This window comes from Mycteria americana, chromosome 9, assembly GCF_035582795.1.
Source record: "Mycteria americana isolate JAX WOST 10 ecotype Jacksonville Zoo and Gardens chromosome 9, USCA_MyAme_1.0, whole genome shotgun sequence".
Classification (NCBI taxonomy): domain Eukaryota; kingdom Metazoa; phylum Chordata; class Aves; order Ciconiiformes; family Ciconiidae; genus Mycteria; species Mycteria americana.
The window spans coordinates 42,695,955-42,709,272 of record NC_134373.1 but is presented as its reverse complement, the minus strand read 5'-3'; the positions used below and the strand labels follow the sequence as shown (position 1 = coordinate 42,709,272).

General features: G+C 44.7%; 2 protein-coding genes across 7 annotated transcripts in view; both read left to right on the top strand.

Moving 5' to 3' along the window:
- The window catches only part of STAM2 (signal transducing adaptor molecule 2), a 28,118-nt gene extending 19,950 nt beyond the window's left edge, over positions 1-8,168 (top strand). For both annotated transcript variants that reach the window (XM_075511301.1, XM_075511302.1), the window contains exons 9-14: positions 462-544; positions 729-816; positions 1,613-1,667; positions 2,350-2,503; positions 3,998-4,167; positions 4,396-8,168. In XM_075511301.1, coding sequence (XP_075367416.1) covers positions 462-544; positions 729-816; positions 1,613-1,667; positions 2,350-2,503; positions 3,998-4,167; positions 4,396-4,627 — 782 coding nt within the window. In that variant the 3' untranslated portion in view covers positions 4,628-8,168. The remainder of the gene's footprint in view (positions 1-461; positions 545-728; positions 817-1,612; positions 1,668-2,349; positions 2,504-3,997; positions 4,168-4,395) is intronic.
- Positions 8,169-10,227: 2,059 nt separating this feature from the next.
- The window catches only part of CACNB4 (calcium voltage-gated channel auxiliary subunit beta 4), a 107,805-nt gene continuing 104,714 nt past the window's right edge, over positions 10,228-13,318 (top strand). For all 5 annotated transcript variants that reach the window (XR_012777007.1, XR_012777008.1, XM_075511389.1 and 2 more), the window contains exons 1-2: positions 10,228-10,354; positions 10,465-10,548. Coding sequence is in view for 3 of the 5 variants with exons in the window: in XM_075511389.1 (XP_075367504.1) it covers positions 10,346-10,354; positions 10,465-10,548 (93 nt within the window). In the remaining 2 variants the exon portion in view is untranslated. The remainder of the gene's footprint in view (positions 10,355-10,464; positions 10,549-13,318) is intronic.

Genomic DNA, 13,318 nt, shown 5'->3' with positions numbered 1-13,318 from the left:
CATATGAATCCAGTAACTTGCCATTTAAAATGTCAGTCTCTTTTTAGACATCAGAGCTAGTATAGAATAACATTCATACCCATGTCGGTGGTTTGTAAGAATCACATTGTTGGCTTTATTCATGCTCATGATACCAAAATAAATCTTAACACTTACAACTTGGCTGAAAGTAACTGTACATGTGTTGGAGGTGTTTTTAGATGCTAATACGACTCAAGAGTCTTTCCCTTGCTGGGCCTAGGTTCATAATCAGGCTAACAGCCCAAAGAAGGCAGCTTATCAGAACGTTTTCTAGGCAAACCCATTTTCCCTTCTCCAGCAGGTAGGTGCATCACTGCTTAAAGTACTTATTCAAATTTCTCTCTCGTTTAAAGATCTAATGGCAGGCAAGGAGAAAATGAGTATTTCAAGTTATCATAGTAACACAGCTGCAGAAAAGCAACTAATATTTGTTCTTTCAGCAACTGTGGATAAAAATTCTGTTCCTGAGGATACTACAGAAGAAATTAAGAAAGCAGAACCTGAGCCAGTTTATATTGATGAGGTATGCAGTCACTTTCAATGTAAAAAAATTGCTGAGATTTTACATTGGTTGAAACATTCTTTTGCTACTGAGTGTTAGCAGATAATTCTCTTTATATAAAGAACTTTTTTTTTAATTTGAAAATTAAAACAGTCTCTGCCATGCTTCAGAAATAACTGTTCTTAATCTTCTCTTCACTTTTCAGGATAAGATGGATAAAACACTGCAGGTACTTCAGAGTATAGATCCTACAGATTTAAAGCTTGATTCTCCGGATCTTCTAGACTCAGAAGGTACTTCGAGCACTAAGTTAGCTAGTTTTTGTATTTCTTCTCACAATTACCTTTTGTGGATTGAGCTGGTAGTTCTTTTGCATTTATTTTAAGCTTAGAGAAACCGTGGTCTGTACTATTAGTGTGCTGTAGAACAGCTTATTTCACAGTGGGAGCGTGGGGCTGTATGTATAACTTTGAATTTTCTAATAGTTGCCAAGCTAACTCCATGTTTAGCAGAGTAATTTGCATAACTTCCAGCTAGTGTACAATGCCTGATCTTTGCAAGATCCATCCACCTATCAAAACTCTGCTTGAAATAAGCAATTAATTCTGTGTCAAGATTTCTCCAAAATACTGTGGCTAGGAGGGGAGGGGAGGTTCAGTTCACTTAAGAGCCAATTAGTTCAAGGTGTGTAATAACAATTGAGCATGCATGGAAAAAGAAGTGTTCCCAGAATGGAAAAAGTGAAGGTAGAGGAAGCTTTACAGTACAGCAGATCTAGATAGATTCATAGGCAGTCAAATTGGACATTCCAGATGAAAGTCGTAGATCTTGCACAGTGCAAGCAGAAATGCAAAATTCCCCATGTTTTTCATCAGTAGTCTTTCGCTTGAGAGGGTAGAGGGAAAGAGGAGAGAGGATGACAAAGCAGAATAACCAAAGTGTTCGGGCTGGAGGAATGGGACACACATGATAACTAGGTGCACTCTCCAATTTCGTATGCTATTTTAGTGTACTTGGATAAAGTATTTTTTGGCTGCAAACTTTTAATTGTGCAAGACATTAACTACCTTGACACTTTTGTCTTCACAGATATTTGTCAACAGATGGGTCCAATGATAGATGAAAAACTAGAAGAGATAGATAGGTGAGCCATAACGTAGCTTCTGCGTTATTTACTGTGATTTACTTTAAATTGTGCAGTTGTATTAAATTTTTTGGGGTACTTTCTCTTTCATCTTCCAAGCTAGATAATCTTGCAAGAAAGAAATTTTGACAATTCTGCCTTTATTTTTTAATGCTTAGGTACCGAAGTCCCAGTGTGTGTACTAAGATTTGATTGCTGCTCTCCAGAACTTCCTGCATAAGCTACTGGGTGCATTTTATATTAGCATTTTTTGACTGTAGCCTTTTGCAATCTGTCTAGAGCTTGGTATTTTCAGTGTGCTGCTGACTGTCCTCTGTGACAGAAAAATCTGTTCAATGATATCTTCACCTCTTCCCCCTCAGACTCCTAGGGATATTTGAGGGTGAAAAGAAAAGGTAACTAACATCTGTGGAGTTGCTTGCCTTATTGCAGCTAGGGAAGAATAGTTGTTCATCACTTGGACTCTCCTTCCAGTCCCACTGGTATAAGAAACAGAATGGCAATTTTACAATATAGGTGTGTAAGAAATTGACTGCCTTTTTAAGGTTTTTTGCCTTGCATATTCAAAACTGTTTAATGAACCACTCTTCTTTTATACCGTCTAAGACTAGATGTTCTTTTGTACCGTCTAAGACTAGATGTCAGAGAAACTTAGTGTTTGCATGTATTCGTTTTGAAACAGAAAACATTCGGAATTATCTGAATTGAATGTGAAAGTTCTAGAAGCTCTGGAGCTCTATAACAAACTGATGAATGAAACACCAATGTATTCAGCCTACTCAAAACTCCACCATCCTGCACAATACCCACCTACATCTTCTGGTGTTTCAGTGCAGGTCAGTACCCCTTTCTGGAAATAGACACTTTCTTAATATAGATTTCTATTTAAAAAGATGACAGCAAAAATGAAATGTACACTTTCTTGCTAGCCTACGAACAATCTGACATTGCCTGGTGACTTTTTATAGCCTTTAGAATAAAATATCATTTACGCAGTAGAATGGAGTACTTCAGTTTGCATTTACCTGCTTGTACAATCAGGTATAGTTGTTAATTTTGCTCTACTTAACAGAAAGATACTGTACTGAAAATACTGAAAGATTCCTTCTATGATTAATTCTTTACAGTAAGAATGGTGTGTTTCAGCAGCTTGGTGGATATTCTTGCTGTGAGTCATGTCCTCAGTCTTAAAGTAAAATGTTACCTTCTTACCTAATAGCGGGGATGTGAGTGAACTTTAATATTAGTGCATTAATCATGAGTGCAGTGTACTTTTGTCTAAATATAGAAACACTAGTCTGGTTTTAGCTCTCTTTCCCCCCCCCCCCTAAGAAACGAACATGTTTTATTAGGGGGTGTAGTTGCTCAAAACTGTTTTACAGTCTCTCTAATGTGCCATATTGATGTTTAAGAAAACAAAAATGGAGGAGAGAGATTTTAAAGATCCTTTCTGGTGAAAGCATAGAATGAGTGTTTTTACTTTAAGTGAATTTTACTTTAATGTTAATTGTTCAGTGGGAAAAGAATAGTTGCCATAGCAACTGCTAGATCTGAAAATGTGTCAGTTAAAAGTAATTCCATGTCCTTAACTGGTGGTAGCGATGGAAGATTCATTATATTTGGAGGTTAAAAAGTAATTTAAGCCAAAAGGCAACTGGAGTTTACTGTTTCTTCCAAGATGCGTGCTTCCAGCGGTGAAAAATACAAGATAATGCTGACCATGCTGAGCTTAGCGCAAAACCAATGAGCAGCGTAGACTTCTGTAGACTAAGCATGTTACGCCACCTGTTCTATCTGGATTTTGAGTAAAGACTTGTGTTATCTTAAACCAGAAATACAAGAAACTAAAGTTTTTGCTTTCCTTTTGTGTTATAGTCTTAGAATATTCTAACGTTTTAATTTCCAAAATGTGTTAAATAACAAGTCTCATATGGTGCCCATCTTCCTACTCAACTCTGTGTGTCAAAACATGTAAGGACTGAACATTTTAAAGACAAGGCAAATGGCAGAGAAAGAAATAAGGTTTCTGGGAGGGGCAGAGGTTTTGTACGTGGTACAAAAGGTTCTTTTTTCAGATATTAAGCGCTGACCTTGTTAGCGGTGCATTTCTGAAAAAGGTGCCTTCTGATGAAATAAAGGATGCCTATTTAAAATGTGTTACGAGAAGTTACATGCTTTGGTTTTAGAACCTTGTTGGAAAAATTAATTGATGTTCATTCAGCCTGTGAACCCTAACATGTTTGTTCATTGTAGTGGTATTCTGTGCCACATTTGCTGCTACTTAATTGAAAATAAAAGGTATACAATGGGGTTTTTTTATTTATTTACAGTCATATCCTGTACAGCCACCTAGTGGAAACTACATGATCCAGGGTGTTCACCAAGTCACCATTTCCCCAGGTTATAGCCTAGGACCTGATCAGATGGGGCCGTTGAGGTCTCTGCCTCAAAGTATAAATTCTTCTGGAGCAACTCAGCCAGCTCAAGCTGCGTATTTAAGGTATCGCTTCAGCAAACTGTCAAACCACCTTCTTCCTGGTGGTAATTTTACTCCTTTTTCTAGAGGTTGTGTGTTCTGGGGATATTTACAATGGCACGTAATACTGTTTGATCATTTTGAAAATACACAGATCGCTTTTGGACTAAGCAATATTCTTCTTTGCAAACCTGCTTATCAGATAAATAGACATGAACTTGTCAGAACTAGATTTGTTTTGTTTTGTTACAGCCCAGGACCGGATTCTGTGTTAAACCAGACGTACATGAACCAGAACCCTGGCCTTCCGTCAGCTGCCAGCACAGCTGCTTACACCCAGCAGCAGATGGGAATGTCAGTGGATATGTCGGCTTACCAGAATAATACATCAAGTTTGCCTCAAGGACCAGGTTATCCCGTGGCAGTTCCTGCTCATTCCGTTCTACAGCAACAAACAAATTACCATCAACAGCCTCTCCTTTAAAAACAAACCAGCTCATATTTCTGAATTAATGAATAAAGGTTGCCTGACCTAATGATTTTGATGAATACCTGTCACGGATATCAAAATACATTTTCCTTTTAAATAACCCAACTTACTGCATTAGGGTGATGCCGAGTAAAAATACACATCAGATCTGATTGTTAAGCATTTGCGTAAAGATAGCTTGAACTAGATTAGCTGATGGTTTAAAATAATTTCTGATTACTTTGAGCCCTTATTTCAGTGCTCTCAAGAAACGCCACGTGTGAATCTTAAGTTAAAAGATTGTCCAAAAATATTTTTTTTCTTTTAAATGTGTTTCTGAAAACTTGAGGGTGCTTAGTCATTGTTATGCATTGCTCTCGTTATGCGTTGCCTCCTCTAGTATCTTACTACAATCTTTCTATCCAAGTGGCTTTAGAGAATCTCTGCAGATTTAGAGACCACCTTCTCTCTGCGCTGCTGTAGTGAGCTTTACAGTACGATGTGCACCGCGTAGTTGGACAACTGCACGAGTTCAGCAGATGAGAACTGGAAGAGACAATTACTTGATATTGTGACAGTGAGGACCATGTACCTACAGAAATACGAGAAATGAGATTTTCACAGTGCTGCCTATTAGATTTTGGGAAACTACAGAGACCTCCTGATGTGTTTCTCTTGAAAACAGGTGGGGTTTTGCTAGCACTCGCTTGTGTCTTTTGGCAGAGGTGGTACTGCAAGCACAAGTCTCCTTTGCAAGAGCAGGCAAGGGATGCTCCCAGCTGACTGTGTGGGCACTCTGTGGATACAAGGTGCTGAGCCAGAAGCTTGTACAGAATCTCTTTTCTTTTCCTTTTGGATGTATTTAGAAGTGAAGGAGTATTGTAGTTCCTTGTGGTAAAGGACAGGCTCAAGAATGTTTGAAGCTTACGACTGTGAGAATCTGCCTTGTTCCCTTTCCATTGGGGAGCCGAGTGGAACAGGAATCGTCTTTATGGGACCAAGGGGTTCTTGCCTCTCTTGGATTTCCTTTCTCTGCCACCACATCCATGTCTAAATAAACACCGATTACAGTCAGAGAAACTCTTAAACCGTTTGAAAAAGGTGTATTTACCGCACTGTCTGTACAGGCGGAATACACGTGCTTAGTGAGTGGGATTGTGCTCCTCATTTAATGCAAGGAGTGGTTGCATATTGAAAATGACAGACGTGTCTTGGGAAGAGGAATTGCCTTGGAACTGTGGCAGCGTAGCATTTGGTGGCTAAGAAAAGAAATCCAAGAATTTCTGCCCTGATGCACTTTTTTAATGGGTGGGGTTTGTACAAGAGGAGCTGAATTATCTTTCAGGATTGTGGGATTTCTTTCTTTTATTGTTTCAACCTCTGAAAAAAATCACTTCGTTCTCCTCTTTACCTCTCACTTTAGCATAGTCATATTTATACCTATTTTAGTAATTTTATGATGAGTAATAATCTTTAGATTGGGAGAATAGTGGAAGCAAATCACTGATTAAAAACATCTTGATTAAATGCATGAAACTCCCAAATGTCTAAATAAGTATGTTTGGTATATAAATTTTCTACCAAATGAGAACTATCAGATTGTAGGCTGTTGTTGAGCAATAAAAACCACCCTTCACTCAGCGCCACCTCCATTTCTTTGACAAATGATTTAATTATTTAGTATCATGACCTTATTCATTTGCAGCCTCATGCTTATGCAATAAGGTATTCAGTACCTGCTCTTTAAATTGTTTTTTTTTATTTAAATTTGTGCAATTGGAAGGAAGCTTTTGTCTTTCCTTTTGACATGACTTTATCTTTATCCTTCCCCTTGAAGTAGCTCAGTATAAATAACACATGTAGTACTGAAGTATTTTGATAACTTGTTCCTTGCGTTCTTTAAGAAGAGTAATTAATTTCCATGCTGCTGTTCAAAATTCGTGGTGTTTGGAGATTTTTTGTAAGAGTTTACTTTGTTCCAAGTTGGTAGGTAGTCAAACTAAACCTTGCTATCATTTATATAGATTCTCCATATTTTTTAGTAAGTTGAGATTAACGTGGGTATTTTTATTGGATTCAAAACTTCGGTCCAGCAGAAATATTGAGTATCTTAAATTGAGATGGCTAGACAGATGCGATTTGATTATGTTCAGTTAATTATTAAATATAAATAATGTATATACTCATTTGTCTGAGATTTTCTACACAGCTACATATATGCATACTGTTAAAGCCTGAAATTTTATAAAAGCAGGATTTGTCATTCTGTCATCTCTCATATTCCTAATTCTGTGATATGCAACTTGTAGATAGTGTAAAATAATTTAATTATTATTAAAATAGTGTATTTAGCGGGTTTGGTGTTAATAGGATCTGTTTTTTCTCTTCATACTTCTATACATTATCATATTTATTTTTAAGGCCTGATTGTAACTGAACATGCTGCCAAAGGATTTATCTAACTTCAGATTTCTACATTAGGTTTCTACCTACTGTTTTATATCAGGAATCGATGGTAGATAACGTCTGCTTTTTCATATAAACTCTTAATGGTTAACATAGAAATTTGTGCAACTTTATGAGAATTTTATTGTAACCTATTTGTTTCATGGGCGTTGAAAATATCAATACTAGATAAATTTTCTTCTAGTATGAGTTGGCAACCTATTATGTCTAAGTTATAGTCGGCTGAAAGCAAGTTGAATTTGTCTGTAATATCACCACGCAGAGATGTGTTTTGAGAAGTTGTGGTCTTTCGTACAGCCTTGATGTGACAAACGCATCGTCTATTTAATTTGGTACAGAAGTTACAATTTAAAAAAAAATCAGATTGTTTCCGTAACCAGTAAACCTTAAAAATAATGTTCTGTGTTCGTTTTACTTCAGGTTTTGTTCGTAGATGTTCATGGACTTGTGGAACAGTGTAATTCTTTTGAAGGCTGTCCCTCAGAAAGGAGAGCTGAGGGGGACATGGCTGCAGCTGCAATCTCTTACAGGAATTATTTTCTGATAGGAAGATTTTTTTTTGGTCTAATTTTTATCTATGCATCTTTTCTAAGAAATAACAGGCACTACTCTTGCTTACATTGAACACTGTGATGGACCTGTTGAATGAATGAGTAACTCTCTAGAATTTATGGCTCTTACCAGTTACATTTTTACATGAAGCGGACTCAAACTGTTTTGAATTGGTGAAAATGAAAAACGAAGGAAAGGCAATACAGCTGGGGCAGGTTCCGAGCACCTCTGCGCTTCCACAGCTCTGCTCCCTTCACCGCCACTGTCACATCTTCGGTCGGCCAGCGAGCGACCTGGCCGCCGACGGACGGCACGCCTGAACTTTGAATTCGGATCAAGGTTCTCCTTCTCTTTTGGCTGGGGTTTAAGGTGAATATGTACTGGTTAACAGATGTATCGCAGTTCTTACAGAAAATTATCTTCAAGAGTTTGCAGTATTAAGAAGGGGGGAACTGTTTTGGGGGAATAGCCATTTGGCCTCCTGTCTGCAGTATGTGTGCATTGCCTGGTGTGAATAAAACAAAGTTTGTTTAACGAACATGGGTGAAGTTTTCTCTTTGCTACGTAGTTAAGTCCTTGCCAGAAAGATTAGACAAAGGCTACGGGAGGTGCTGTTGGCAGCACGTGGTGCGGCCTTGGGTGCTGCAGCCTTCCCCATCCCCGCTCCCCCTGCCCTCCCGTCAGCAAAGGGTGCTCTGAAAAGGCTCGTTTCCTAGCTGGGCTGCATTTCCCCGCTGCTGACGAGCTCTTCTCATTGGGAACCAGCGCCCTGTTGCCCTAAGCGTCTGAGCCAGGCTCAGTAGGTGAGCGAGAGAATACCGCTCCGTACAGGGTGTTAGCCGTTGGGGAACTGAAGGGAGTAATTTATATAAAACGATAATAATGCTTTGCCACAAATGATCGATAAGGTGTTTATACAGAAAGCAAAGGTACTGCTCTTTAAATTTGATTGTATCGCATGTCTTAAGAGCGAGCCATGATTGCTTATGGCTTAGTACAGGTTTTCATGGAGAATCTAAACAAATTACCCAGAGATTTCTAGCTCAACCAAAAATAAGAATAAATCCGGGTGCTTTAAAGATGCCTTCTGCTACTGCTGTGAATGGACACCAAAAAACCTAGGTTAGGACAGCCTAACCTAGCTGAGAACAACTCCGTGAATTGCGATTTAGACGTAAGCCACTGCGTTTCATCATTTCTTTACAGCCCTGTGGAGTGGCTGACCTCAGCGGGTTGATTTCGGGTCACTTCAGGCTGCAAGTCTGAATCTTACAAAGCCCTTATAAAGCCAAAGCATTTACTGAATTACTGGGAAATGCTTGTTTGTTTTTCATTTCTAATCTCAACCTAAACATTACCATGTCTTGCTGAAGTGAGACGAGTTAGTTTTCTGGACAGTATGTGAACTCGGGAAGTCAGCCACATACTCTGTCACACTAAGAGTAATGTTTAAAGAAAAGTACCCTTCCCAGTACCAATTTAATGATTAAACTGAATTTAAAAATAATCTAATTTAGACTACAGCAGTCATGACCCACATTCATCTTTGATAAAGAAACCAGGCTGCCTAATTTCATCCGAGGAATTAAAAAAAAATCTGCAGGTTGTTTCTATAGCCAGAGAGGAAGAAATGTTTGCTCCCAAGTGCTTTAGCCCTTCACGGGAGGGGTGTGTGTGTGTTCAGAGCTTTCTGGTGTAAAAGCGAGATCAGTTTGAAGATGCACACGTTTCTCCTCTTATTCATTTCAGTGGGAGGTGTAATGTGCTTGTAGTTACAGCGCAGGAGTGGGAAGCAGGAAATCCAGGTCCTGCTTCCAATTCTTCCCCAGATTTCCTCTTTAACTTCACACAAATTGCTTAATCTCCTGATTTATCTTTCTTTCCTCTGTACCCTGGAAATTAACAGCACTCTTCACAACTGGTAGTTGATGCAAATTAATGCTGATCAATACTCGGAAGCGTTGGGTGGCACTGCGGTTTACGTGGTCATGGCAGTTGTGGCTCGGTTTCAGCTGGAGGAGGTTAAACCGGGCTCAGAGGCCGGCACTCGCCCGCAGCATCCGCGTCCCATCTCCGGTCTGCCAGGGTCCCGCGTGGGATGCGGAGGGCCGGGACGGGGGACAAGGGACGCCAGCGCAGGCCACCGGTGGCTGCGGCCGCGGTGCCCCCGCAGTTCCCGGTTGTTTCTGCTCCCCGCAGACCACGTCTGTCGGCTCCTGAAGCCCGGAGCCCCGGCGTGCCCCTCACGGACAGCCGCCGCCGAAGTTTCTCCCCCGCCGGGCAGGGCGGGCTCCGGCTGCGGTACCCGCTCCGTTCACCAGCTGCAGGAAATCGGGCGGCTTCACCGAAATTCGCCTCCCGCCCTTCGGCTCCGGGGCTGTTCCACGCGGGCGCGTTTCCCCCCGCCCGTGGGCCGGCGCCTGCCCCGGGCCGCTCCCCGCCGCGGCCGCTGTGGGCTCGGCCCCCCGGGGCCGCCACGGGGCGGGGGACACGCGTGTCCGGCCCCGCCCCGCCCCGGGGCCGCCCGGCGCCTCCCCGGCCCCCCGCGCCCGCCCCCCGCCCGCCCTCGCCCTTCCCACCGCGCACTCGCTCGGCGGCAGCAGCCCGGCTGCGCCCGGCGACCAGGTGCCGCCGGGGCCGGGGCCGGGGCCGGGGCCGAGGCTGAGGCCGAGGCTGAGGGGGCCGAGGCTGAGGGAGCCGCCGATCCTGGCCGCCATGGCCGCGGTGGGTGCCGCCCGGGGGCCGCGGGGGCGGGCGGGGCGGGCGGGCGCGGCTCCGGTGGCGGTGGCGGTGCCGGCGACGCGACCTTGATGTCTTGGCCTCCCCCGGGGCAGGTGACGAGGGGGACGGCGACGCGCCGCAGCCGGCTGAAGCGCTCGGACGGCAGCACCACCTCCACCAGCTTCATCCTGCGGCAGGTGAGGGGCGGCGGGGCCGGGAGCGGCGGGGCCGGGGAGCGGCGGGGCCGGGGCCGGGGCGCGCTGCCGCCGCCTTTCCGCCGCTCGAAGCGGGGTGAGGAACCGCCGGTGTCGTGGGGTTCGGCGAGGCTGCTGCTGCCGGGCGAGGCTCCGGCTCCGGCTCCGGCTCCGGGCACCGCACAAGTTGCGGCTGCTCCCAGCGCCGGGGGAGTTTGGGCACGGGTCAGGGCTGGGCTTAAAACTCCCAACCCAGAGAGCTCCGGGGTGAGGAGAGGGGCCTGAAAACCCAGCTGAGGTCCTAATTTATTCTGACGAACACATGTACCGTGTTTGCCTTCCGTTCCTGAGCTGCGATGGGTACGTTGGGCCGGTTTTCCAGTTATTCCCTGTAACAGCGAGGGGAAGAAATACACTTTCCTTGCAGAATGGAAGCTGAGACTTTAGTGCTCGTCTGCCTTGAGGATTTCTGGAAGAAAATGACTGTAAAGGTGTCAAGAGCATTGGCATCTCAGTTTGTGGCTTCGGGCTCCTCGGTGCTAATTATACAGCAGCCCTGCTTCCCCTGGCACTCCAGGAGTGTTAGCGATGGAGCTGAAGCCTCCCGCTGACAGTGACCCTTTCCTTCTCTGCTCCCAGCCTCACGCTCTCGCCTGCCAGCTGTCCCGTGGTAACATACAGACTAACATCCCGAGCCTCGCCGAAGCATCGCTTTCTCTCCTCAAAGGTGCTTCTTTGAGTAAATGTTCTCAATTTGCTTTAAAAGCGAAGGAGGTAGAACATTTCTTGGAGCACGAACCTGTGTCCCACGCACCCCCGGATCCCTCAGGGACTTTAATAGAAATTTAAGGAAGCGGAACTGGGCCCTTGACAAATTCGGGGACACTTGTCACGCGTGGAAGCGTATTTTGCTCAGGACGTGGAAGTTGTGAGGTCAGTGTGTCGGAGAAAGAGATGTAAATAACACAGGGAAGTTTTATTTTGCTTTGCGGTGTCTCCTCGTCACCGCTCCAGCCCGGAGCAGAGCCGCAGCTGTGTCAGGCTGGCAGTCCCCGTTTCCAGCACCGGCAGAATGAGATGTGAGAGTGACAGTAAGAATTTGACGTTTAACGTGATCTCAGCCATGTAAATTAGAGTTGAAACAAGGATAAATAAACATAAAGGTAGTTGTAGCCTGTGTTAGTCTCTCGTGGCGGCTGTGGGCCCTTCTTGGAGATGTCCTGGGGAATCTTTCAGCTTGTCAGAAGCGTTGTTTCAAGAGGTGGATTTTGTGCCGTGCTCACATGGAAACTGAGGGCTTGTGATTTAGGCAAACGGAGGGTAATCGGCGTCATCCGGAGCACTCGCTGTCTGAGGGAGCGAGGATGCGACGTGGGATTTTTGAAAACCTTGCACGTGGAAGCGCTCGCACCAGCACCGGGAGAAAGCCACCGCTCGCGTGGAAGAGCCTGGCTCCTCTAACAGACGCGCTGGGCGTCACGGCTGAGTTACGGAGAAGGCATCACACGCCTCATCCGTGTGCAGAACGCGCGGACGCGGTTCCTGCGCTTTGCGGTGTTTTCCGTCTCGTCTCTCAGGACGTGCTGTGCTCCGCAGGTGCTGCGTGCTTCAACCTCTGTTTGCCTGTCGTCTTTTTTTGGGGAGGATGGGGAGACTCGCTTTTACTTCTGTCCCTCCCCGAGGGATTGCTTTACGTTCGGTGACACATTTGAGGTGTGCCGCCAAATAATAATAGGAAACTCGGGTGGTGGGATGTTTTTCCTTCCGTGACAGTTGCAGAGCCACGAGTCCCACCGCGCGGCAGCCGAGGCGTCCCGGCAGCGTATCCACGCCGGCGCCGGGGCTCTCTGTGCACCAGCATCTGTCTGCGCTGCCCTGGCAGAGGACGATGCTGTGTCGGCTGAACCTACCACACCAATATAACTTCAGCTCTGTGCAATATATAGTGAAGTGAATTGATCCATACCGGAACCCGCTTATCCCAAATGAGAAGGGAGCAGACAAATTGCTGCCACTTTCTAAGGTGACGTTTCAGACCGAGATTTAAAACAGCAAAAGGTCCTCAGCGATTTACTACCTTGAGACCTTTTAAAGGGGCAAGTGCGGTAGCTCTCTTCATGGTATCGGTGAGCAGATTCAATTTGAATTGTGTGAGCTGAGCAACAAAAGCAACTCTGGGGTTGCCTGCCCCTTGCTGGGGGAGAGCGCGGTGGGCCTGAGCCGGAGGTGTGCCGGGGCGAGGGTCTCGCTGCTCCTTCCCATGGACTTCATGTGATGTTCCTCGCCATGGGGTGATTCAGCTCCTCAGGACAGCGTTTCCTTTGCACAACGGTGCTTCTGCTGCTCCTTTGGTGCGAGAATGAGACCGTTTCCTCAGCCTTTGCGGTTAGTGGCTTTTCTTTGAGAACGGGGGATTTTGGCTCTGCAGATGTAGAGCAGCTCCAGCCGCCCGGTGTTGCTGTCCTCTCCTGCTGTGAGGTGTTCCCTAATAACAGTCAGGCTTTTGAGGGATAAGTGGAAAAAGAAGTCCTAATAGCAGGGATTAACTTCAAGTAACATTGTCGTGATTGTAGGTATAATTTTTAAACAATTGAAATTCTGTCAGTAAGATTTGCGATAGATGTCCCAAAAGAGTTTAATCTTTTGTAGATCTCATGCGTTAAGAACTGTGCACCAGTTTCTTGCCCAAGTCCAAAATACCGATAGAAATTTTATCATTGGTTTCCTTTTGTGTCGGGAGGGGCGCAGGTCACCCAGATTTGAACTCTTTACT